We start from the raw sequence: 26,098 nt of genomic DNA on the forward strand, positions 1-26,098 counted from the left end.
CAAATATAAACGAAACTCTTGGCCACCCGAGAGCACTATTGGCGTATGCTGTATCCCGCTCCTGCCAGTGTTGGGCGGGGATGTGAGGAGTGGGGGAGGCAGTTGAGAGAAGTCGCTCGCTTCCGTCATTAGTCATCATCACGCCGCGCGGAGAGGACGCACGGTTTGAGGCGTCATGTCACGGACTGCGCGGCCCCTCCCGCCGGATGTTCGAGTCCTCACTCGGGCATGGGTGTGTGTGCTGTTCTTAGCATAAGTTAGTTAAAGTGGTGCGTAAGTCTTAGAACCGATGACCTAAGCAGTTTGGTCCCTTAGGAATTCACACACATTTGAACATTTTCTCATCATCAAAACGTCTGTGCAAGAGGCACGTGTCTCCGTTGTGCAACGCAGTGCTGTCAAGTTTGTCGCTCAGGAAGGTGTAAAACCAGGCGAAATCCTCCGGGGATGCACTGAACAATTCAAGGAAGAGAGACACCTCCAGGATCTTGAGTGTTTGCTTGGCACAAGCAATTTGTGGTGGGTCGTGTACTCATTGAGGATGAGGGCTACGATCGCCGACCCAGCAACGGGATTACAAACAACATTCACCGTGTTCAATAACGTTTTGAGGGTGTCAGGTGTTTGCCGATCGTTGACGGTCGCTGACATTGCAGATAAAGTCGGGATATGTTATGGCAGTACTCTTCTCGTCATCACAGACAAGCTAGGATTTAAGAAAGATGGATTAATCACCTTTCGACAACTATTAAAAACTGAATCGTTCGCAAATGGCTCAAATGGCTCTAAGCACTATGGGACTTAACACCTGAGGTCATCAGTCCCCTAGACTTAGAACTACTTAAACCTAACTAACTTTAGGACATCACACACATCCATGCCCGAGGCCGGATTCGAAGCTGCGACCGTAGCAGCAGTGCAGTTCCGGTCTGAAGCGCCTAGAATCGCTCGACCACAGTGACCGGCGAATCGTTCACAGATGAGTGAGAGTCTCTTGGCCAAATTTCAGGAGGACGGAGAGTCGTTCCGGACTCACACTATCGCCTGTGATGAAATGTTAGTGCATCAGTACACCCCCGAATCAAAAGAAGCAAGCAGGGAGTGGAGTGGACAAACAACAGTGTGTGTGTGTGTGTGTGTTGGGGGAGGGATGGAACCGGGAGGGGTCGAGCGGTGAAACTTAAATCACGGTCGTCATCCGGCAAGTTCATGATATACACTTTTTGAGACCGGCGAGGCTTGTTCCATATCGATTTTTTGCACGTATGTCGGACAGTGAACGGTGCATATTAATACGCGGTTTTTAGCGAGGTTAGACACGCATATGGCTCAAACGACGTGACTTATTGATGAAAGAAGTGATTCTTCTAGAAGACAACGCGTGGTCCAGTACAAGAGTCATGAACAAACAAATATTGGAGTAACTCAACTGGGAGACACTTGAACCCTCTTCGTATAGTCCAGACCTATTTCCCAAGACTATCATGTCTTTTGTCCACTTAAAGAAGTTCCGGGATGCCCACGGTTCAGTGGCGACGGTGAGGTTGAAGCCTATGTGCGCAACTGGATACAGGCACGAGCGACTTCGTTCTACGAGGACGTGGTAGCGAAGTTACCTATTTGCTGGGAAATGTGTGGCCCGAAAGGGGAGGGAGGAAGGGATGGGGGGGGGGAGATAAATAGAAAATTGATGTACACACCTACATTTATAATTTATATTGTCAACTAAAAAAACAAAAGAAGTCTAGTTTATACTTGATTCATTCTTGCAGATGACGCGGCTTCATGTGAAAAATGCGCTGTCTTGCTTTTGATGTGAATTGTACGACATTTCAGAGAAAAAGCGATGTGGCTCACAATGAAAAGAAAACGTACCCATTTGTCGACGACATTTTACTATGTTTCTCGTCGCACGAGGGAGTATTTATCTGCGTGTTATCAGAAACAATGTACTAAAGTACATTGGACGGTGTGGATTGTAAGGTAGAGGTCTCGAGGATAGAAATCTTGGGTTCTTCTTCCTGTAATTACTGCCTGGGTTATACAATATTGATGGAGTTGTCGCACTGTTTACATCAGGAGGTTGAGTTGGAGGGACCGTAGGGAGAATGGAGGACGGAATGGACAGCAAGGAATGCTGTGTAGTTAGCATACTGAGGTATGTAAACGGGAAAGGATGTTTTAAGAACATCGACTGTGTAACTTACAGGAGAAAACTTAATGGCAAAAGAACAGATCCTTCGGTCAGGTCAGCAGCTGGATGGAAAATGCGGGACAGAATTTTATTTGTTGTAACAAAGGATATACGGTTAGATAGAAAGGATGCAATTGGGCAGATAGAATTGACTGATACGTATACCATAGGAGTTTCAAATGGATGCCAGAATTACGCGCACGTTCGTAGGTAGAGGGGAGGTCGGCGTTTGTAGTGTTTCTGATATACGAATTGGACTGGATTTAATTGTTGACAGCTTTTTGAAAAGTTAGGACAGAAGCCACTTTGGATAAAAGGGGAAATCACGTGTTGTTCAAGGTGGTGATGATGCACTCAAAGATCTTGCGGGGCGATAAGGCTGATGGGTCGGTGGGCAGAGATTTCACTAGTAGTTTCAACAGACGGAGATTTTTTGAGTTTTTCCATGGCCCGGTGTAGTAATCGATATAGAGGAAGGTGATGTATAAACTACAAAAGTTCCTAGTAAGGGGAAATGACCTGCTTTAAGGAAGTGGTATGTTACAGAATCATGACCATGGTCTATGTTGTGTTTCTCTGTAACATTGCTTTTATGTCGTGTGCTATAACTTACGTGTTTGACTTTGTTTGTGGTGTGGAATTATTATTGGAAACTAGGAGCAAGGGGAGCAGCAAACGTGTCGCTCTCCTCTTGGATATATGGGTCCATAATGTGGTCAAAGTTGAGATTATGAGGGATGTTGAAGGTGTCTTAGACCAGGAGACGAAAAGACTCACTTTGCTTACGTTGCCAGGAAGAGAGGTTGTTTTTTGTGGATGAGTGGGTAGTGAGGAGCAGGTTGTGGCCTTGGATCGGTGGAAATCTATGTATTACTTGCTGGAGTTAACAGTTGTATACTCACCTTAGTGCATGTCTGTCACCATTACTGTATTTTGGCAGTCATAAAATTGTGGACGCGCTTCTGAAACTGCCAGTGATGTTTGAGTGAGTTCCGCACGTGGTTAAGCTAGAAAGAGTGTTAGAGATGACGCCTGTACCTCAAGAAAATACGAGGAAAGGGGGGGGGGGCGATATGTGTGTAAAGTTAACGAGGTGGCTTCCGAAGTGAGTGTGAGTATACTCCCGTTAGTCATTCCACTCGGTATAGCTGTAATCATGAATTAATTTGGGTGGGGTACTGTGGAGTCGTATTTGGTGGTGTGGGCATGGTATCGATTGGCAGTAGGACATTGTCATGGTCGTTTCCAACTGTACCTAGGACCTCTGCATGCATGCGTCCAAGAAGGTTTCTACATGCCTTCATGATAATAGGAGTGGTGTTGCTTCCAGAACAGGTGTAACGAGAAAGAGGGACGGTATCATCAGAAAGGAAGATGGTAAACTGACGCCGTCAGTTGATACAAGCTCGAGAGCGTTTGTGGCTATTTAGATCAGTGGCAATGATATGGGCGGAAAAGGACTGGTCTACATAGGCGATGGAATTAAACAGAATGGGATGATTGGTGCAGTACACAAGTGATAGTACAAAGTAGCAAACATCGTTAGCTACCCAGCAGCTGCTGTTTGAAATTAAGAATACTTTTTATTCTTGCATAATACCAGTGTTTGATGAGTGTCGCACAGTTAACAGTATAAATTATCAAAGTGTGTGTTTTTTGTAAGGTGAGCTTTTTTGCCTTTGTGTTGCCTTTCTGTCGTGTTTTGTTGCTCATGGACAGCAGATATGCAGCACTAAGCTTTGTGAGGTAAGAGCAGATAGCTTTGATCCTACTTACAACTAATTTAGAGAACTGAAAAACTGTAAGCTTCAGCACACACAACTTTATTTCACGGCATCCATCACAGAGTGACATCTCACACACTTGCTGCATATGGCAGCGCCATCTACTCATTATCAGAAAGTGGCAAGAGATGGTGTTGTGTCGTCCGAAAAAGACGCAGCCAGGGCAAAAGCAGCACAGGCGCAAAGATGCAAGCTGGTGCCAGTGCTATATAGGGTTTTACAAAAAGGTACGGCCAAACTTTCAGGAAACATTCCTTACACGCAAATAAAGAAAAGATGTTATGTGGACATGTGTCTGGAAACGCTTAATTTCCATGTTAGAGCTCATTTTAGTTTCGTCAGTATGTACTGTACTTCCTCGATTCACCGCCAGTTGGCCCAATTGAAGGAAGGTAATGTTGACTTCAGTGCTTGTGTTGACATGCGACTCATTGCTCTACAGTACTAGCATCAAGCACATCAGTACGTAGCACCAACAGGTTAGTGTTCATCACGAGGCAATTCTTCGTGCAGTTGACGATAACCCCAATGTCAGCCTCAGAGAAGTTGCTGCTGTACAAGGTAATGTTGACCACGTCACTGTATGGAGAGTGCTACGGGAGAACCAGTTGTTTCCGTACCATGTACAGCGTGTGCAGGCACTGTCAGCAGATAATTGGCCTCCACGGGTACACTTCTGCGAATGGTTCATCCAACAATGTGTCAATCCTCATTTCAGTGCAAATGTTCTCTTTACGGATGAGGCTTCATTCCAACGTGATCAAATTGTAAATTTTCACAATCAACATGTGTGGGCTGACGAGAATCCGCACGCAATTGTGCAATCACGTCATCAACACAGATTTTCTGTGAACGTTTGGGCAGGCATTGTTGAGGATGTCTTGATTGGGCCCCATGTTCTTCCACCTACGCTCAATGTAGCACGTTAACATGATTTCATACGGGATACTCTACCTGTGGTGCTAGAACATGTGTCTTTACAAGTACGACACAACATGTGGTTCATGCACGATGGAGCTCCTGCACATTTCAGTCGAAGTGTTCGTACGCTTCTCAACAACAGATTCGGTGACCGATGGATTGGTAGAGGCGGACCAATTCCATGGCCTCCACTCTCTCCTGACCTCAACCCTCTTGACTTTCATTTATGGGGGCATTTGAAAGCTCTTGTCTACGCAACCCCGGTACCAAATGTAGAGACTCTTCTTGCTCGTATTGTGGACGGGGAATCAGGGATTCCATGCAGCGGAGGGTTGATGCATGTATCCTTGCTAACGGAGGACATTTTGAAGATTTCCTGTAACAAAGTGTTTGAAATCACGCTGGTACGTTCTGTTGCTGTGTGTTTCCATTCCATGATTAATGTGATTCGAAGAGAAGTAATAAAATGAGCTTTAACATGGAAAGTAAGCGTTTCCGGACACATGTCCACATAACATATTTTCTTTCTTTGCGTGTGAGGAATGTTTCCTGAAAGTTTGGCCGTACCTTTTTGTAACACCCTGTATAGACTCGCCACTTGCGCGAGTTCCACCAGCTCCACGGGCGGCGCTAAGGATGAAGATATCGACTTCACCTCGCTCAGTTGCCGGCTGAGTAAAATCCACCAATCACCGGACGACAACGGACAGAAGCTTTCTCGGAAGACAGAAGAGCAACTGTCGCCCACTTGGTTATACATCATGGTCCAGAGCTGACTTAGACAGGGAACGTCGTTTAGTGAGCTCTTAGAAGTGAATAGACAATTGTTGTAAATTACATTTGCTATGTACTGTGTAGTTTACCTACGATTATTTGCATCAGTCATATTTGTACACGTCATTTTTTTTAACAATATAGAATGCTGAAAACGAATTAATCATTTATAATCATTTATAATAGCCCTGTATTATTTTGTGATCATGTTACGTACAGATATAATTGATAAATGATAATTATTGTGAGGTACGAGGCCGTGCTGAAAAGTAATGCCTCGGAATTTTGAAGTGTAAACTCGTAAAAGCTTTTTAAATAGAACAAACTTTAACAATATTTCTGAATCTTTATTCTGCATGTCTACATATCTGCAGCCCTCTGCCGCTAGAGGGCTCCGAAATGTAGCGCGCAGCATGGCGATGTGTAACGTACCTATGTCGGTCGTAAGAAACAGCTTTCTGTAATCTAGTTTCGATTTCGAAGAGATTATCCACAATGGTGCTCCCGACTTGACCCCATCCGATTGTCAAAACTTAAAGAACACCTTCGAGGGCTTTGATACTGATGGAAATGAGCACGGCGTCATTGGCCGGGAGGCCCCTTACAGGGCATGTCTGGCTGCCTTGTTGCAGGTCTTATTACATTCGACGCCACATTGGGCGACCTGCGCGCCGGATGGGGGTGAAATGATGATAAATACGACACAACACCCAATCCCCGAGCGGAGAAAATCCCCGACCCAGCCGGGAATCGAACCCTGTCCCCTTAGGACGGCAGTCCGTCACGCTGACCATTCCGCTATCGGGGCGGACTTGATACTGATGAAGCGGCGCAAGCACAGTTGAGATTGTGGCTCCGTCAACAATGCCAAACATTCTAGTGACGGTATTAGCAAATTGGTCTCTCGTTGGGAGAAGTGTGTTTGCCGTCAGGGTGACTATGTTGAGAAACAATTATGTACACATGAAGAGCTGAACATGTTTTCAGCAGAAATCAGTTTCAACGATCTAGTAGTCAACGACATTTTTCCTCTAATCTTCCTTCTTAGTCTATTAAGCCTTCATACACGGTCCAACCACGTTAATATGACCACCACCTACGTTCGACGTCAACGTGCAATAATTCACAGACGGCTGGTGGCAGCACTAGCATTAGAGGGTATGTAAAGCATGGCGGGGGGAGGAGGGGTGGCGGGAAGGAGGGGAGGCAGAAAATACCGTGCATGGCAAAATGGCGCTATCCAAAACCGGCGCCGAGGCAACGGTGGTGCAACACGGGCCATAGATGACAGGGACAGGAATGAACGACACTGCGGTGATGTGCGGAGAGAATGGACAGCTGACCACCCATATGAAGCAAGGAACTACCAACAGTGCCTCCTCAACGACCGTTCATCGAACAGGGCTGCGTGTAGGTCTCAGCCGTAGGCGCCTGGTTCACGCACCCATGCTGACTGCTGTTAATCGGCGACGAAGGCTGGAGTTTGCTCGCCAGTACCGCAGTTGTATTTGCACTGAGTGGTAACCAGTGGCTTTTTCAGATGTATCACGTTTTATACTCATTTGAGGCGGAAATCATTAAAACAATGGCGGTTTTCGTTGCGGCGGGATCTTCTCGAGAAATTTCAGTCACCAGCTTTCTCATCCGAATGAAAAAATATCTTACTGACGCCGACCTGCGTGGGGAGAAACGATCATCATAATAAAATAAGGGGAATGAGAGACCGCACGGAAAGATACAGGTGTTCGTTTTCTCCACGCCCCGTTCGAGAGTGGAATGATAGAGAATTTCTTGATGCAATAATTTACCAAAAGAGATATATATTTTAGAAATTTATTTTAGTTTATGAACTTCTATGTGCTACCAGTTTCGGCATTACATTGATGCCATCTTCAGGCCCCACTCGTCATAGTCGTAAAATTGCTATACACGGAAGGAGCCATATAACTGGATCTGTGAAGCAAATCGTCCTGCAACAGTTCTTGGTGGCCAGGCGACACAGACTGAGCCACCAAGAGCTGTTGCAGGACGATTTGATTCACGGATCCAGTTAATACGGCTCCTTCCTTGTATAGCGATTCTACGACTGTGACGAATGGGGCCTGAAGATGGCATCAATGTAATGCCGAAACTGGTAGCACATAGAAGTTCATAAAATAAAATAAATTTCTACGATACATACGGCTGTTGGTAAATTATTGCTTCAAGAAGTTCATGCCAGCCGTCGTCCCACGATCCATAATTTATCAACGAAGATTAATAGAGAATTAGTGTGAAGGTGGTTCGATGAACCCTCTGCCAGGGACTTATGTGTGATTTACAGAGTAGCCATGTAGATGCAGATGACAGATGACTACTGGCTTTTAAGATCCTGCAACAGTCATCGGGAGGGCCCCGGCCGGAGGAGGGAACATTATGGTCTGGGGAATGTTTCCGTGGCGTTCCCTCCGTGGTCTCGTTATTCTGAAAAGCAAAATGGATCAACACATGTATGCATCCATCCTCGGGCACTATGTTCACACCTATGTGCAGATTGGTTTTCCTTCGCGCGATGGAGTCTACCAACAAAACAATGCAGTGTGCAAACAGCTCGCAGTGTACATGCATGGTTCGAAGAGCACCAGGACGAGTTTACCGTAGCTGGTTGGTTGCTGTCGTGCTACTGAAGTAAACATCCGTAAAAAGTGACTGAAGGATGCTGAAACCACGAGTAGGTGACAAGGTGTTGGACGTCCGCACCACTTAGAAAGTAAAGTTCTATGTACTGACTTGGCAGAAAATCCTAAGAAATTTTGGTCTTATGTCAAAGCGGTAGGTGGATCGAAACAAAATGTCCAGACACTCTGTGACCAAAATGGTACTGCAACAGAGGATGACAGACTAAAGGCCGAAATACTAAATGTCTTTTTCCAAAGTTGTTTCACAGAGGAAGATTGCACTGTAGTTCCTTCTCTAGATTGTCGCACAGATGACAAAATGGTAGATATCGAAATAGACGACAGAGGGGTAGAGAAACAATTAAAATCGCTCAAAAGAGGAAAGGCCTCTGGACCTGATGGGATACCAGTTCAATTTTACACAGAGTACGCGAAGGAACTTGCCCCCCTTCTTGCAGCGGTGTACCGTAGGTCTCTAGAAGAGCGTAGCGTTCCAAAGGATTGGAAAAGGGCACAGGTCATCCCCGTTTTCAAGAAGGGACGTCGAACAGATGTGCTGAACTATAGACCTATATCTCTAACGTCGATCAGTTGTAGAATTTTGGAACACGTATTGTGTTCGAGTATAATGACTTTTCTGGAAACTAGAAATCTACTCTGTAGGAATCAGCATGGGTTTCGAAAAAGACGGTCATGTGAAACCCAGCTCGCGCTATTCGTCCACGAGACTCAGAGGGCCATAGACACGGGTTCACAGGTAGATGCCGTGTTTCTTGACTTCCGCAAGGCGTTCGATACAGTTCCCCACAGTCGTTTAATGAACAAAGTAAGAGCATATGGACTATCAGACCAATTGTGTGATTGGATTGAGCAGTTCCTAGATAACAGGACGCAGCATGTTATTCTCAATGGAGAGAAGTCTTCCGAAATAAGAGTAATTTCAGGTGTGCCGCAGGGGAGTGTCATAGGACCGTTGCTATTCACAATATACATAAATGACCTGGTGGATGACATCGGAAGTTCACTGAGGCTTTTTGCAGATGATGCTGTGGTGTATCGAGAGGTTGTAACAATGGAAAATTGTACTGAAATGCAGGAGGATCTGCAGCGAATTGACGCATGGTGCAGGGAATGGCAACTGAATCTCAATGTAGACAAGTGTAATGTGCTGCGAATACACAGAAAGATAGATCCTTTATCATTTAGCTACAAAATAGCAGGTCAGCAACTGGAAGTAGTTAATACCATAAATTATCTGGGAGTACGCATTAGGAGTGATTTAAAATGGAATGATCATATAATGTTGATTGTCGGTAAAGCAGATGCCAGACTGAGATTCATTGGAAGAATCCTAAGGAAATGCAATCCGAAAACAAAGGAAGTAGGTTACAGTACGCTTGTTCGCCCAGTGCTTGAATACTGCTCAGCAGTGTGGGATCCGTACCAGATAGGGTTGATACAAGACATAGAGAAGATCCAACGGAGAGCAGCGCGCTTCGTTACAGGATCATTTAGTAATCGCGAAAGCGTTACGGAGATGATAGATAAACTCCAGTGGAAGACTCTGCAGGAGAGACGCTCAGTAGCTCGGTACGGGATTTTGTCAAAGTTTCGAGAACATACCTTCACCGAAGAGTCAAGCAGTATATTGCTCCCTCCTACGTATATCTCGCGAAGAGACCATGAGGATAAAATCAGAGAGATTAGAGCCCACACAGAGGCATACCGACAATCCTTCTTTCCACGAACAATACGAGACTGGAATAGAAGGGAGAACCGATAGAGGTACTGAAGGTACCCTCCGCCACACACCGTCAGGTGGCTTGCGGAGTATGGATGTAGATGTAGATTACAGAACGCCGAGATCTGAGGCTTGCCCTCTGTATGAAGCAGGGTACGTGGCGATCTATGGCAGCTCTGACGACAGATTACATCGTTGATGCATACAAAAGTAGTTTAGAGCACAATGTTCAGCGCACATAGGGGCTTCACTGCTGACGACTCCAAAGTGTCCGATTTTGACACAACGATATCATCAATGGGTACAAGATTACTGAGACTGGACCGTGGATCAGTGGAAACCTGTCGCTTCGTCGAATGAATCGCGTCTATTGATATGTCAGGTCGATAGTCTTCATCCAATCGTCTCCTCGTAACATACATCGCCCCATAGCCTCAGGCTGGTGGAAGCAGTATTACGCAATGGAAGATATTCACTTGGGCTTCCATGGCACGTGTGGCAGTAATCGAAAACATTATGACAACTGTGGACTATGTGAATATTATTGCCGATCAAGTGTACCCCGTCATGCTTGATCTCTTCCCCGACGCGATGGCATCTTCCAGTAGGATAAGCGTTCGTGTCACAAGGGCAGAATCATCCTACAGTGGTTTGAGGAACATGTCCCTGAACTCACATTGACGTCTCTCTCTCCCCGTGGGATACCTACAGCTTTCGCCGGATTCCATATATCGCCTTCGGTTTCTTTCACTGTTTCCACTTAACCCTCTCTTTGTTTTCATGGCCTCTTTTACCAATATAATCGGGCAGCCTGCTGCCTTAATTTTCTCTTTCTTCTCCGAGGATGCTACATCTACGTCATTTTTGATCATCTGTCTTCTGCCATTCGCATTATATGTCCATACAATGCGAACTGTCACTCTTCTGTTTGATGAATGACGCTTTCTTGAATATGAGTTATTATTCTATTCGGTGTATTTCTTATGTGGACTCGCTGAGATATTCTTAGATAGTCCACTTGAACAATCTCAATTTGTTTCTATTTTTTTCAGCTAGTTCCCAGCACTTGTATCCGTAAGCTGTTATAGTCTCTGGAAGACTTTTACGGAACATTTTCTTTATTTTCCAACTGATCTTGGAAGACCATAACCCAAGGTTTAACTTCAGGATTCCTGTTTCTCAACCCGCTGCTGCATTTTCCAATTACTTGTTCCGTCTGCCGTTAGGATTCTATCCAAATATTTAACGTTTTTACCTGCCTTGATGGGCTGGTCATCTACTATTATGCTTCCCACATTTTCACTACTGTATATGTATTCAGTCTTTTGAAAATTTATTTTCGATCTCCACTGATCATATTCATGTACTAATTTTGTTACCATGAGGCGGACATCCTCTGTACTAGCCACCTGATCATTTGCGAGGACCAAGGAGCACAGACAGGTAGATCATTTGAGATTAGATTCAAAGAATACATGGCAGCACTGAAAAAACAAACAAAAAATACCACTTATCAGCAATATCCATCCACCTGAACGAAACAAAACAATACAAGTGTCAGCATCCTTAAAACACTCAAAATACACAAACATCAAAGAAAACGACCTGAATCCATCTTAAATGATAACAGTTACAACATTTACAGTATAATAGTGTCATCTCTGTTTTTAGCGCCAGTCTACGTTATTAAATTTGCTATGCACGCACTCACACACACACACACACACAAAACTTCGATCCTCCCTTTCATATTTACCATAAATAATTAGTTATGTTTTCATTACATTTGCCATATAAACAACAGAACGGTCTTATTCACAAATGTAACAACACATCAACAATTTGCGCCCTGATATATCTATGTGCGTATTATTTTAAAGCATAATAAATACATTAGTCCAACATTTACTAAGTTGTAGCATGTAACAGATATGATTTTAACAGCGCACAGCTGGAAAAACATTTACTCTCTTACAGTACTTCCATACTCTCTCTCTTTTTCCCTCTGTCTGTCTGTCTATCTATCTATCTCTCTATCTCTCTCTCTCTCTCTCTCTCTCTCTCTCTCTCTCTCTCTCTCTGTGTGTGTGTGTGTGTGTGTGTGTGTGTTTGTGTGTATGTGTGTGTGTGTGTGTGTGTGTGTGTGTGTCCGTGCGCTCGCTTCCATCCTTTCCTTCATATTTACCACGAACTACTTTAGTTAATTTGCATGTTGCTTTTCATATTTTCGAAATGAACAATTGATTTGCCTACCTTACAAAAATTAATAGATCCACACCAATAAAACCAACAGTTTACCCCATGTCAGCCATATATTACATATATTTGTTTATATTAATAATTGTATACCTAGCTACAAATCTTTAATTCGGTGTCAGTGTCTTCAACATTTACTTAGCACATGTAAGTTTAAGAAACTCGCAGCTCTAGCTCATCCAAAACTTTGCTCTCCTTCTCGTACTCCTTTCATCCTCCATCTCTAAATCCCAGCCAAAACTGTTATTTTTATATAATTGTTATTGCTATTTTTTGCAACATAATTATTGCACTTAATGTTTTCAACATGTCATCTGATACAGAAACGAGTACGATATTTAAGCTATATAAACTTGACACAAAAGGATTTTATACCACCTGAAATATTTACCCTAACATATCTATTCATCAACTCAACGAAAGATCTCCGCAATGACTTACGACTTTCTCTGAAACAATGGTGTTGTTTTGCTATATGTTCTTTGCACTATGAAATAGTGTTTCTGCTTTTGCTACTATATGCTCTTTGCACATAGTAGTTTCCAGACACCATCTTTGTTTTCAAAATGCTACAGTTTATATGTCATGTATTGCGACAGAGACCACTGTGCCTGTGACCACTGGAGGTATTGTAATTTAGTGGTTTCATTTTTACATTCGTATGAATTTTTTAATCAGAGACCTCCACAGAGCCATATTATGAAACAGTGTTTTGTTTTTCCACTAGGCAGTGCCATAAGTTATACCAAAGCCGTCCCACAGCACATACAAGTCGTATTAATAAATATAAATGCACCTGATGATGGAAGTTTAAACCTTTGAAACGTGTGCGCAAAAAAATAAACAGTGACTGATAACAGTAAACTTGTTGTTTCACTCGAAGGTGTACGTGCATTGATCCTTTGTTATCTGTACACCCATCACTGCACATTTCCTGTTCCACAAGTCTGAGGCTTTCTGAATATACCTTAATGTCCTGGTCATGAAATTCGCCTGGTCTCTATCCGATGGAACACCTCTGGGACGCTATCGGGTGCCAGCTTCACGCTCACAGACCACCAGCTAATTTACGGGAACTGCGTGACTTTCGCGAAGACATCTGGTGAAACATACCTCAGGAAAACTACTGAGCACTTAAACTGATGCCAAACAAAATGGCTAATGCACTGCGTTCCAGCACGCACATAAGCAGGTGGCCATGAAGATTTGGGTCCGCTATTACAGAGGTGGCCATGATGTTTTGGATTATCACTGTAGAGCTGTGAAATTTATTCAGTGGTGAAAACCTCTGTTACTGCAGGACACAAGTGAGCCAAAAGTGTCCCGGAGAAATCCATGCAAGCAGTATGTGTGTGTGTGAAAGGAGGGGGGGGGGGGGAGGGCGGGGCGTGTGCGTGCGCGCTGTTGAACTACTGGCCATTAAAATTGCTACACCAAGAAGAAATGCAGATGATAAACGGGTATTGATTGGACAAATATATTATACTAGAACTGACATGTGATTACATTTTCACGCAATTTCGGTGCATGGATCCTGAGAAATCAGTACCCTGATCAACCACCTCTGGCCATAATAACGGCCTTGATACGCCTGGGCATTGAGTCAAACAGAGCTTGGATGGCGTGTACAGGTACAGCTGCCCATGCAGCTTCAACACGATATCACAGTTCATCAAGAGTAGTGACTGGCGTATTGTGACGAGCCAGTTGCTCGGCCACCATTGACCAGACGTTTTCAATTGGTGAGAGATCTGGAGAATGTGCTGGCCAGGGCACCAGTCGAACATTTTCTGTATCCAGAAAGGCCCGTACAGGACCTGCAACATGCTGTCGTTCATTACCCTGCTGAAATGTAGGATTTCGCAGGGATCGAATGAATGGTAGAGCCACGGGTCGTAACACATCTCAAATGTAACGTCCACTGTTCAAAGAGCCGCCAATGCGAACAAGAGGTGACCGAGACGTGTAACCAATGGCACCCCATACCATCACGCCGGGTGATACGCCAGTATAGCGATAAGGAATACGCGCTTCCAATGTGCGTTCACTGCAATGTCGCCAAACACGGATGCGTCCATCATGATGCTGTAAACAGAACCTGGATTCATGACGTTTTGCCATTCGTGCACCCAGGTTCGTCGTTGAGTACATCATCGCAGGCGCTCCTGTCTGTGATGCAGCGTCAAGGGTAACCGCAGCCATGGCCTCCGAGCTGATAGTCCATGCTGCTGCAAACGTCGTCGAACTGTTCGTGCAGTTTTCTTGCAAACGTCCTCTTCTGTTGACTCAGGGATCGAAACGTGGCTGCACGATCCGTTACAGCCATGTGGATAAGATGCCTGTCATCTCGACTGCTAGTGATTCGAGGCCGTTGGGATCCACCACGGCCTTCCGTATTACCCTCCTGACCCCACCGATTCCATATTCTGCTAACAGTCATTGGATCTCGACCAACGCGAGCAGTAATGTCGCGATACGATAAACCGCAATCGCTATAGGCTACAATTCGACCTTTATCAAAGTCGGAAACGTGATGGTACTCATTTCTCCTCCTTACACGAGGCATCACAACAACGTTTCACCAGGCAACGCCGGTCAACTGCTGTTTGTGTATGAGAAATCGGTTGGAAACTTTCCTCATGTCAGCACGTTGTAGGTGTCGCCACCGACGCCAACCTTGTGTGAATGCTCTGAAAAGCTAATCATTTGCATATCACAGCATCTTCTTCCTGTCGGTTAAATTTCGCGTCTGAAGCACGTCATCTTCGTGGTGTAGCAATTTTAACGGCCAGTAGTGTAGATTGTGTGCAGGACTCACCAGGAGTAGGCAGGCTTGTGCGCCAGCGGCAGGTCCTCCACTGGGCGAGGCCCATCCAGGTCCCGCTCGTACAGCTTGGCGAAGCTGCAGTCTGGCTCCGGCTTCATACGGCTGCAACAACGTGGTACGGATAGTCAACAACTGCACTGTTCTCTCTCAAGAAAAACGGGGGAGGCCGAAGGTCTGTAACAGCGCTTCTACTAGTACCAGACACACAAGCCACTCACGGCTGCAACGAGTCCGCTACCAGTACCAAAAACAAAAAGAACCTCTGTCGTCACTGCACCAGCTGCAATCATCTCTCTAGTCGACATGCGATGTGGCGTTATTATTAGTGGAATATTTGACTTAATATCTTACTGATCAGCGAGACAGAAGGAAAATTATATATCTTCACAAACGCAAATGTGTCCTGCTTTTATATCCGAGCTAAGAAACTCTAGCAGTTCATAATAAAATAATAATAATAATAGCAGAAACGAAACAGGATTTTAGCCTACCCCCGATGTAGTTCAATATGCGCGTTGAGCAAGCAGTAAAATAAATCAAGGAAAAATTTGGACAGGGAATTAAGGGTTAGAGAGAATAAATAAAAACTCTGAGCTTTGCCGAAAACATCGTAATTCTGTCTGAGACGGATAATTACATGAAAGATCAGTGAAAAGGAATGGATTATATCTTCAAATTAGGTTATAAGATAAATAAAAAAAGCAAACAACAGTAACGGAATGTAGTCAAATTAAATCAGGCAATTCTGGAGGACTTGAATTAGGATATCAGAAATTAAATGTAGTAGATGAGTTTAATTATTTGATCAGCAAAATAACATTATGGACGAAGTAAGAGCATGTAAAATGCATACTGGCAATAGCACGAAAAAGAATTTCTGAAGAAAGATAATTTATTATAATCTAAGATAAATTTAAGTGTTAGGAAGGCTGTTCTGAAGATACTTGTCCTCAGTGTTGTACCAAAGTGAAACATGGACGATTAAAAGTCCAGACTAAGGCTTGACTGTAGTAAGCACGGCCAAACGGATGTAGCTTGCAGTGGCTATGCAGAAATATAGAGAAGCCCAAATGATAGATTAGAGAGAATGGAGAGCTGCATCAAACAAATCTGAATACAACAACGACAACAACAACAACAACAAAAACAGAGAAAAAGTAAAGTTATCACAATTTTAAAGTATAAAGAAATTACCTGTGTAAGTCCCAGGCCTGCCCGTTATTTATCAGGTAATAATTGTTTAATATCGAATTGACTTCTATTAAAGTTTCAGGCGACTGAAGGATCACTTATAGTAAAAAGATCATCGTTCTACAAAAACCAAAGTATCATCAGATCCGATTCAAATATTTACTTCGCTTGTGCAGTTTAGGCTTGATCCCGTTTAATTTTTTATGCAGTGGCCAATTTCTATCTATCCTGTTCTCTCCTTCATCGCTTCACCTTCCTCAAAAAGCTGTGGGAAACACCATACAAGTCCAACATTATAATTTCACAGCTCTTTCTCACCAGATAACATAATTTCCACCTTACTCAGTCTGCAGTAGCTTTTAATTTTTACGAATATCTGCTGACTTACTTGACAGATTTCGTCCACCTACGAAATTGTGGGACTGTACTGCCTATTCTAAGACTGTAGACGAGCTCAATTTAACCTCCAAAACATGTTGCGACCTAGTTGAGTAAACTCCATTTACGTTAAGCACAGCTCTTTACAAAAGTATGTGTAATTTTATAACATATTTTTGAAGTGTGTGATTAGGCTGAAAATGATTTGCCCAGATGAAACGATTTGCCCACATGCGTTCACTTGCGTTTTAGGCGAGATTAATTAAGATTGTCTATACAAATATCAGTTATATTGGCCAAAGAAGTTAGTTAGGTAAGGATGTTCCATGTATCATTCTCTAATGAATGTAAGTGGTTTCTCTTGAGGAGGAGTTCGATGCAGTCTCTCTCCCATCTGAGAATTCACTCAGTTACTCCGAAGTGAAATAATCAGGATGGTATACGAACCAATTGCATGGGATGTGTCGTAGTTATGAGGCTGGGGGAAAAAGTTCAAACTTTTGCTGATAGTTTAATAAGGTGCTGGAGTCTGACAGCGTATTAGGAAGAAGTGCACTTAATTGTATACAGATCATTTCTCAGAGCACATATACCTACACTACTATATAAAGACAGGTCGTTGTCTAGCGTTGTTACCAAAAATCTCGCAAAGTTCTTGACCGATTTGCATGATCTAGTAAACATTCGGATGGACATAGGCTTTATATTTTTAATATATGACACACGCAAAGGGGAAATGTTGATGGTAAAAATATCGGAAAGATCTTGAACAATTTACTTCAAATTTTTACACAGTACACTAATAAACATTCAGGCAGACATAGGCTATATATTTTTTTAAATGACAAAGTACAGATTTTCCTTTAAAACTGAATAGAACGAAAATACAGTGCTGTGCTGTAAAAATGTACAGTTCTGTTTTACTTGCCGCAGTCAGTTTTAATTGCGGGGGCAGGGAATGTAAACTATTAGACAAATTATTTCTCCCATATTTATTCTTTCTCCTTATACGGTGTGTAATGGGAGTAAGTGCAGACATTTCTACTGGTAGGAGTTAGCTATAGATACTAGTATATTTTTAGGTTGGTTAGTACTTCCACATATGACTGGCACAAGCAAGCCATTAATGCTTACTTTCGTCGGGTAGGGTGGAAAAAAAAATTCAAATGGCTCTGAGCACTATAGGACTTAACTGCTATGGTCATCAGTCCCCCAGAACCTAGAACTATTTAAACCTAACTAACCTAAGGACAGCACACAACACCCAGCCATCACGAGGCAGAGAAAATCCCCGACTCCGCCAGGAATCGAACCCGGGAACCCGGGCGTGGGAAGCGAGAACGCTACCGCACGACCACGAGCTGTGGACGGTAGGGTGGACGCGTGGATGCAAAACGGGTTAGTCTAACTGACAGGTGTATTCCATTTAAAAGTGCAGTTACAACTGAGCAGAAAATACCAGGTAGTGAAGTTTGAGACATGTTTGTGGGAAGACCGAACGATGCATATAAGACACAACTAACACACTGAGGCGTGTACACATTAAGGTACCACATATAAAAATGTGTGCACTTATACCTGTTACTCCTTGTATATAATTTTAAGGAAAAATTGTACACACAACAATTTGCCCTTTGTTTTCTTCCTCGCCATCGTCTTTACAGAAAACAGGAAAGTTTTGTTAATGGCTTATCGGATTATGATTAAAACACTACTACGAAATCTGAATTTTCCAAAATTTTATAATCCTCCACATACGCAGATTACATCTATGCAAAATACTTCTTCCTTTCTTTTAGAGTTCAACCCCGAGGTTGGTTTGCAGCAGAGCTCCATTTCTCTCTTCTGTCTGCCTTCCTCTTCATTTCCACGTATGTGTTACATCCAACGTCATTCATGATCTGTTACATACAGGGTTTTACAAAAGGTACGGCCAAACTTTCAGGAAACATTCCTCACACACAAAGAAAAAAAAATATGTTATATGGACATGTGTACGGAAACGCTTACTTTCCATGTTAGAGCTCATTTTATTACTTCTCTTCCAATCACATTAATCATGGAATGGAAACACACAGCAACAGAACGTACCAGCGTGACTTCAAACACTTTGTTACAGGAAACGTTCAAAATGTCCTCCGTTAGCGAGGATACATGCATCAACCCTCCGTCGCATGGAATACCTGATGCGCTGATGCAGCCCTGGAGAATGGCGTATTGTATCACAGCTGTCCACAATACGAGCACGAAGAGTCTCTACATTTGGTGCCGGGGTTGCGTAGACAAGAGCTTTCAAATGCCCCCATAAATGAAAGTCAAGAGGGTTGAGGTCAGGAGAGCGTGGAGACCATGGAACTGGTCCGCCTCTACCAATCCATCGGTCACCGAATCTGTTGTTGAGAAGCGTACGAACACTTCGACTGAAATGTGCAGGAGCTCCATCGTGCATGAACCACATGTTGTGTCGTAGTTGTAAAGGCACATGTTCTAGCAGCACAGGTAGAGTATCCCGTATGAAATCATGATAACGTGCTCCATTGAGCGTAGGTGGAAGAAACTAAAATGAGCTCTAACATGGAAATTAAGCCTTTCCGGACACATAACATCTTTTCTTTATTTGTGTATGAGGAATGTTTCCTGAAAGTTTGGCCGTACGTTTTTGTAACACCCTATATATGATATCCGTGGTCGCCCCCGACGATTCCTTCCCTCAATAGCTCTACGAAATACTGTCATTGGAAATCCACCAGTTGGACAGGTGTCTCCTTTACCCTATATACCAATGATCCCAACCGATTTAACCATTCATTTCACGCGACTTCAATTCCCAGTTAAGTTTTCGTTTGCAACAACAATAAACAAGGCTCAAGGTCAGAGGGGGGGCAGAAGAGGAGGGCAGAGAGGGGGGGATGCGGAGATGGGCAAGGAGGGGAGAGGAAGGAATTTCGGATGTATTTCCAGTTCCAGTTATCATTTTCGAAGTATTGTCAGATTGGCTAGTAAGGTATAGTCTAAAGCGCGTAACAACAGACTCAGCAAAATTAAATACTTCAAAAAGAATTGAAGTCGGCGCAACGAGAGAATCATGATAGTGATCAAATGAAGGCTACGTATTAGTGCTCTGCAACAAATAATGACTTTTTTTACTTTCCTGCAATACTTTTGTGTAGGGCGTACTCTGCAAAATATATCACTGACACAAGTATCTAAGTTGGCACAGATAATCACTGGAGAAGGTTTAAGAATCGGCGAAGAAAAAACAAGTTTATCGCTAACATGAAAAATCCACCAAAATTTTTACAGTCATTGGTCAAACAGAAAAGATCAAAAAGTTCACGTATCTAGGAGAGATAATTTGAGAACATAGGTTAGAAAAACTAGCCTTGAATTAAAGGTTTCACAAAATGAAAAGGCATATGGGATGGCAAGAAAATTGCAAATAAAAAATATAATGTCAAGAAATGCTAGAATTGTTAATTTCCATACTGTAAGGAAACCTGAACGCCGTCTACGGAGGCGAGTCTTTAGCACTCAATTACAGTTTAAACAAGATAAAGAATCATGAGGAAAATTTTAGGTCCAATATGAAGGGTACAAGCCTGGAAGTGACTAAGAAGCAATGATGATATGTACAAAAGTATAGAAGTAACAGCGGAAACAATAAAAGAAGAATGATGTTCTTTTTGAACATTTATACAGGATGAATGACAATAGGTTACAACCTTTCAAGCATCGCTGGGAAAACAAATTAACAGGAAGCTGAATCCGAGAAGTTAAAAAAGATTTAGTAATAAACAACATCAAATCAGAAGAATTAGCAAAAAGAAATAACTTTTTGAGGAAAACGTTAAATATCAGATTATTCCAATGCAGAAGGAGTAAGAGCACATGGATAAAGTGGTTTTGCGAACGAAAAAAGAGATGTGGTGTAAAGTTTAAAGAACATTGGAGGATAAATAAAGAGCAAATGACAAGAAAGAACAATTCCATTTTAAACCCTGGCTGTTATAATATCACTGTTGCTTACACCACGATAAGCTGATTTTGGCTGTTAGCCATTTGTAAGAGTTAAGAGCTGAAATGAGCTGACGGTGGTGTAAATACAGAGGTTACACAAAAATATGCTAGACAAGGCTGCAGGTTGTGCTTTCTGCCTGACCATGCAAGTATCAGTCGTGGTCATAAAAGTGTTCTGTGTGATTGTAAGTGCATTATGTCGGAGCTAAGTGAATTCGAACGTGAGCAAATTGTTTGTGCTCGTATCGTGGGTGCTATCGAACCATATGTAGCGGAAGTGTTTGATGTTTCATGAGATATCGATCTAAGATTTATACCGCATATAGGGAGAGCGAGAAGACATCATCGGCTAAACCACAAAGCTGACGAAAGAGAGAGTGATCGTGACGGACGGCCACTGAAGAGGACAGTGACGAAAAACAAGAGGGCGACAGTTGCAAAAGTCACTGCAAATCTGAACGTCGCACCCGCGAATCATGTCAGCATCAAAGGGATACGAAGCGAGCTGCATTGCAGTGCGAGCTGGACTCCAAAACCACACAGAGTGATGCAGATTCCCGTAACAGGATAACGGGATGCCGAAGCCATAAAACCTGGACCATGGAGCAATGGGAGAAAGTCATTTTGCCGAATGCCTTATTTCACATTGTTTCCAACTTCTGGCCGAGTTTGCCTCACAAGAGTGAAACGTGGCGGGGGTTAGGTGATGATCTGTGCAGGTGTGCCATAGCTACTCTCCAAGGTCGCATTACTGCCAAGTTTCATGTGACAGTTTTGACTAATCAAGTCCATCCCGTAGTACAATGTTTGTTCCCTTACGATGATGCTGTGTTCCAAGACGGCAGGGCCCTGTTCACACAACTCGCATCGTCCAGGACTGGTTTCGTAACACGATGACACATAGTCGCATTTTCCCTGGGCACAACAGCCAGCAGATATCGGTGTTGGTGAGCCTTTGTGGCCTACTTTGGAGGGGAGGGTCCGTAATCGCTATCCACCTCCATCAACGGTATGCGAATATGCCACTATGTTGCTGGAAGAATGGTAGAAGCTTCCCTGGAAAACAATACATCACCTTATTTATCCATTCCGAGGCGACTAGAAGCTAGTTTGAAAGCTAACGGCTTTACTGCACCGCATTAGGAATGGTAGTGTGTTGTATTTTTTGTTTCCATATGTTTGTCCATACACTGTAACAGTGATGTTATAACAACCGGGAAAGAAAATGGGATTGTTATTCAGTAAATTTGTGGCTGTGTCATCCGAAAGGAAAAATATATTGAAACTAGAAGGAATTGAAAGTGCTAAGTGGTCTCTGGTTGTCAAAGACGAAAGAGAAAAAGGATTTTTAAAAATATGAATAACTTTCGCTATTTGGCTACCAGCAACGCAACTGTTGGTAAGATGCGGACACTGCGTACCTGTGGCAGCGTCCGATGTCCGGAGAGGTGGAGCTGACACCGGAGGTGGAGGGCAGATCGGCGTCGCTGCCTGGGGACACGGCCGCCACGCCGACGCCCACCCCCATCGCGGCCGACGTCTTGGGCGGCTTGCGGCGGCGCGGCTGGTACTGCGGACACAGTAACTCACTCATCTCCTTTTGCTTACCAAACATCTACGCAATGGTAATAGCTGCCACCTAAAAATGAGTTCGACACTACTTCGTTTTCTTGACATTTGCAGATTTACACTCGTGTGAAAAACTTAAGGACGGAAGTAACTACTGCATGGTGTGTCACTGCAAAGTAACACAGCTCGACGAAACCTGGACTGTGCAAATAAAGAACAGCTACAGTATAATATAGAAGGTAGCTGGAAGAAAGACGCAGATGACACGAACAGAAATGACACTTCTGTTGAATGGCTGAGAGATTGCAGGGCACTCTCACATCTGATTCGGTGTTATGCCGCTTCATGTTCTTACGGAATGTGATCTTTACTGCGATTTGACTTCATACATTATATGAAATCGTGGGCAGTAGTTAATGGTCTTGTTTGCGTGCTTTAGGGAAGGAATGACAGTAAGCTTTACCTGCGTTCAAAGGTATAGGGTGCCGATTTAAACGACTACAGTAAAAGCTGTGGTGATGGTGGACCCAGAAAAGCGCGTTTTTTTATTGCGGAACGTGTGGAGACCTTTCCGGACGGCCGAGTTCCGCAGTCTCATTGTGGAGATCCATTTAGTTGGCGCCGGGCGGTAGGCAGGCATGTCCAGGTATACAGACTAGCGCCGAGAAGTCGCCGCTGCACTGGCCAGCACATTGTAGACCGGCAATAAAGCAGAAGATGGACCCTTGTTAGGGAGGAAGGTGACAAAAGAACGTTCTGCGAATTTTCGTGGGACAGGGAGACTGGCGCCCAGACGTCCAGACTATGTTTCAAAACGTATCTGTGAAAGCACGAGGCTTAACGAGTTTATGGCCATTCTTTGGAAACTTTGAAATGGACGCAACAGAGGAGATGACAAGCTGTTTATGGAGGGCTGTGCTTCCATCCTGAGCATTTTGTTAGCAAAAGACACGGCAAATGCGTGGGAAAGAGGCTACGAAGCTGAATCTTTTTTCCTATTTCTCACAATTAACTTTAAAGTCTCTGATTGGTCAAATCGGTATATCATCGTGCTCACAACAAGTGAAGTGTGGATGTACTTATTTGTCTTGAGTCGGCTGTCCAAACATTTGACATATTCCGTCACACACAGTAGTGGCACAGAGTGGTTTGGCAGACCAGCAAACGGGTCCACCTGCACAATGGAATCCACCGGGGTTTCAGAGGCTCATAGGAAAGTACCTGCATTCGGAATTAACTGAATGCGAGACTGCGTACTTACATTTTGCGCGAATGTGCCATTAATGACAGATTGCCGCCATCCACGACTTCAGTCGCCAAACGCATCGTGGTGCGCCGCCTTGACCAGCAGGAGGGTAAAGTATTCGCTGCTGGGGCGTAGGGCTCTAATATATGTTTCTCAGCACCCTGTTCTTTCGAACCATATTTTTCTTTTTCAAATAGTAGATTATAGATGCTTGGTGGTGGCGTAGTTTAGTGCCACAACCCAGTTTCACGTGTATGAAGTCAGATAAAGCGATTAGTGTTCTGGTTAGTGTCGTGTGTCGATCCCCAGGTGATCACTGTGTACACCATAGCTCCCATGTCAGTGAAAGCGTTTGTTAAGTAAAAAATGTTTGTGTAATGTTTCTTTCATCATTTTAGTTGTCTTGTAATGTTAAGAATGAATAAATCTAGTGTCATTTAGATCACAACTTCTCCCTGTGTTCTGATTAATAGTTCCTTCCCATTTTATTATTACAGTCTAGATTAGAAACATAAGTAGAAGCTTTTCATTTGGCGTCCCCTGCCAGTATCTCTTACTTTATTAGCGATGAGCTTTTCACAGCAATAATTTCGCTGAAGTCACCGCAATTCATACGAGTGCCATGAACTTTACAAACGGCGAGACGTGGTTGTTTATAGTTGTGTGTGATCACGACAGACAGCAATGCATGCTCTTCAATGGGTTGCCATGCTGGCCTCGAGGTGGTAAGCAGATGACAACTGCCGGATAGTCGCTGGTGCATGTAGACTTACTTCAGTGCGTCTCCCAAATGCATGCCACATATGCTTGATGGGATTTAAGTCGATGGAAAGGACAGATCAGTCCATTAGCCGATTATCCTCCCGTCCCAACAGCTCCTTTATCTGCTCTGTTCGCTGCAGTTGTGCATTGTCGCCCATAATAACTGGCCACGTGCGAGGTGCACTCGCACCCTGAGGGTTTCGTACAAACTTAATTGTGTATACAGACACTTCGGCCATTCCAGGAATCCACACCCCGTCGGAAGTTCGAGTCCTCCCTCAGGCATGGGTGTGTTGTCCGTGGCGTTAAGTTAGTTAAGTTAGGTTAAGTAGTGCGTAAGCCTAGGGACCGATGACCTCGGCTGTTCGGTGCCATACAAACTTATCACAAATTTACAAGTTCCAGGAATCCAGGATATTGACGATTTTTCCCTGTTATCGACATTTATATTGGTAAGATGTCTATCCCAGGGATTCCAAGACTTTCAGAATGTTGTAATTTCAGGTTTGAAAACAAATATTTTCTCTAGCTATAACATTACAAATTAAATATTTTCGGGTTTTTTCCTTTACTTGTACTGTGAAGCCTTGCTTCTTGCCAAATTTCATGATTCTAGATCAACGGGGAGCACGCTGTAGGTTTTGATGAGGGCGTTTGCGAGGATCAAAATATGTGACATAAATGGGCATATCTTTTCGCTGCGTTAACTTAGGAGCTTAAAACTCTTACACAGCTAAGGGGCTATAGACCTTAACATGTGACATTAATGACTACTTGATACGTCTACTCGTTCCTGGGGAAAAGGGTTCTTACATCTACATCTACATCTACATGGTTACTCTGCAATTCACACTTACGTGCCTGGCAGAAGGTTCATCGAACCGTTTGCATACTACCCCTCTACCATTCCACTCTCGAATGGCTCGTGGGAAAAGGGAACACGTAAATCTTTCCGTTCGAGCTCTGATTTCTCTTATTTTATTATGATGATCCTTTCTCCCACCGTAGATGGATGTCAACAAAATATTTTCGAATTCGGAAGACAAAGTTGGTGATTGAAATTTCGTAAACAGATCTCGCCGCAAAGAAAACCACCTTTGTTTCAGTGACTGCGACCCCAACTCGCGTATCATATCAGCATATCAGCGACACTCTCACCCCTATTGCGCGATAACACGAAACGAGCTACCCTTCTTTGAACTTTTTCGATGCCCTCCGTCAATCCTACTTAATAAGAATCCTACTCCGCGCATCAATATTCCAGCAAAGGAGGGACAAGTGTAATGTAGGCTGCCTCTTTAGTGTGACTGTCGCATCTTCTGAGTGCTCTGCCAACAAAGCGCAGTCTTTGTTTCGCCTTCCCAACAATATTATCTATGTGGTTTTTCCAGTTTAAGTTTCTCGTAATTGTAATTCCTAGGTATTCAGTCGAACTGACAGCCCTTAGATTTGTGCGATTTATCGTATACCCAAAATTTATCGGATTTGCTTCAGTACGCATGTGGATGACCTCGCACTTTTCTTTGCCTAGTGCCAATTGCCACTTTACGCACCATACAGAAATTCTCTCTAGATCATTTTATAACTGGAATTGATCGTCTCATGATTTTACTAGACGGTAAATTACAGCATCATCTGCAAACAAACTAAGGGGGCTGCTCAGATTAACACCTAGATCATTTATGTAAATCAGAACCGCAGAGGGCCTATGACACTACCTTGCGGAACGCCAGATATCACTTCTGTTCTACTCGATGACTTACCGTCTATCACTACTAACT

At 43.5% G+C, this 26,098-nt stretch overlaps 1 protein-coding gene across 1 annotated transcript in view; it reads right to left on the minus strand.

Moving 5' to 3' along the window:
* LOC126176174 (transcription factor SOX-9-like) overlaps positions 1–26,098 on the minus strand; it is a 209,841-nt gene that overhangs the window by 5,014 nt on the left and 178,729 nt on the right. Inside the window, exons 4-5 of the mRNA XM_049923315.1 lie at positions 22,162–22,310; positions 15,146–15,256 (exon numbers count right to left, since the gene is read on the minus strand). Of these exons, the coding sequence (XP_049779272.1) occupies positions 15,146–15,256; positions 22,162–22,310 (260 nt within the window). The remainder of the gene's footprint in view (positions 1–15,145; positions 15,257–22,161; positions 22,311–26,098) is intronic.

Source organism: Schistocerca cancellata, chromosome 3 (assembly GCF_023864275.1).
Source record: "Schistocerca cancellata isolate TAMUIC-IGC-003103 chromosome 3, iqSchCanc2.1, whole genome shotgun sequence".
NCBI lineage: Eukaryota > Metazoa > Arthropoda > Insecta > Orthoptera > Acrididae > Schistocerca > Schistocerca cancellata.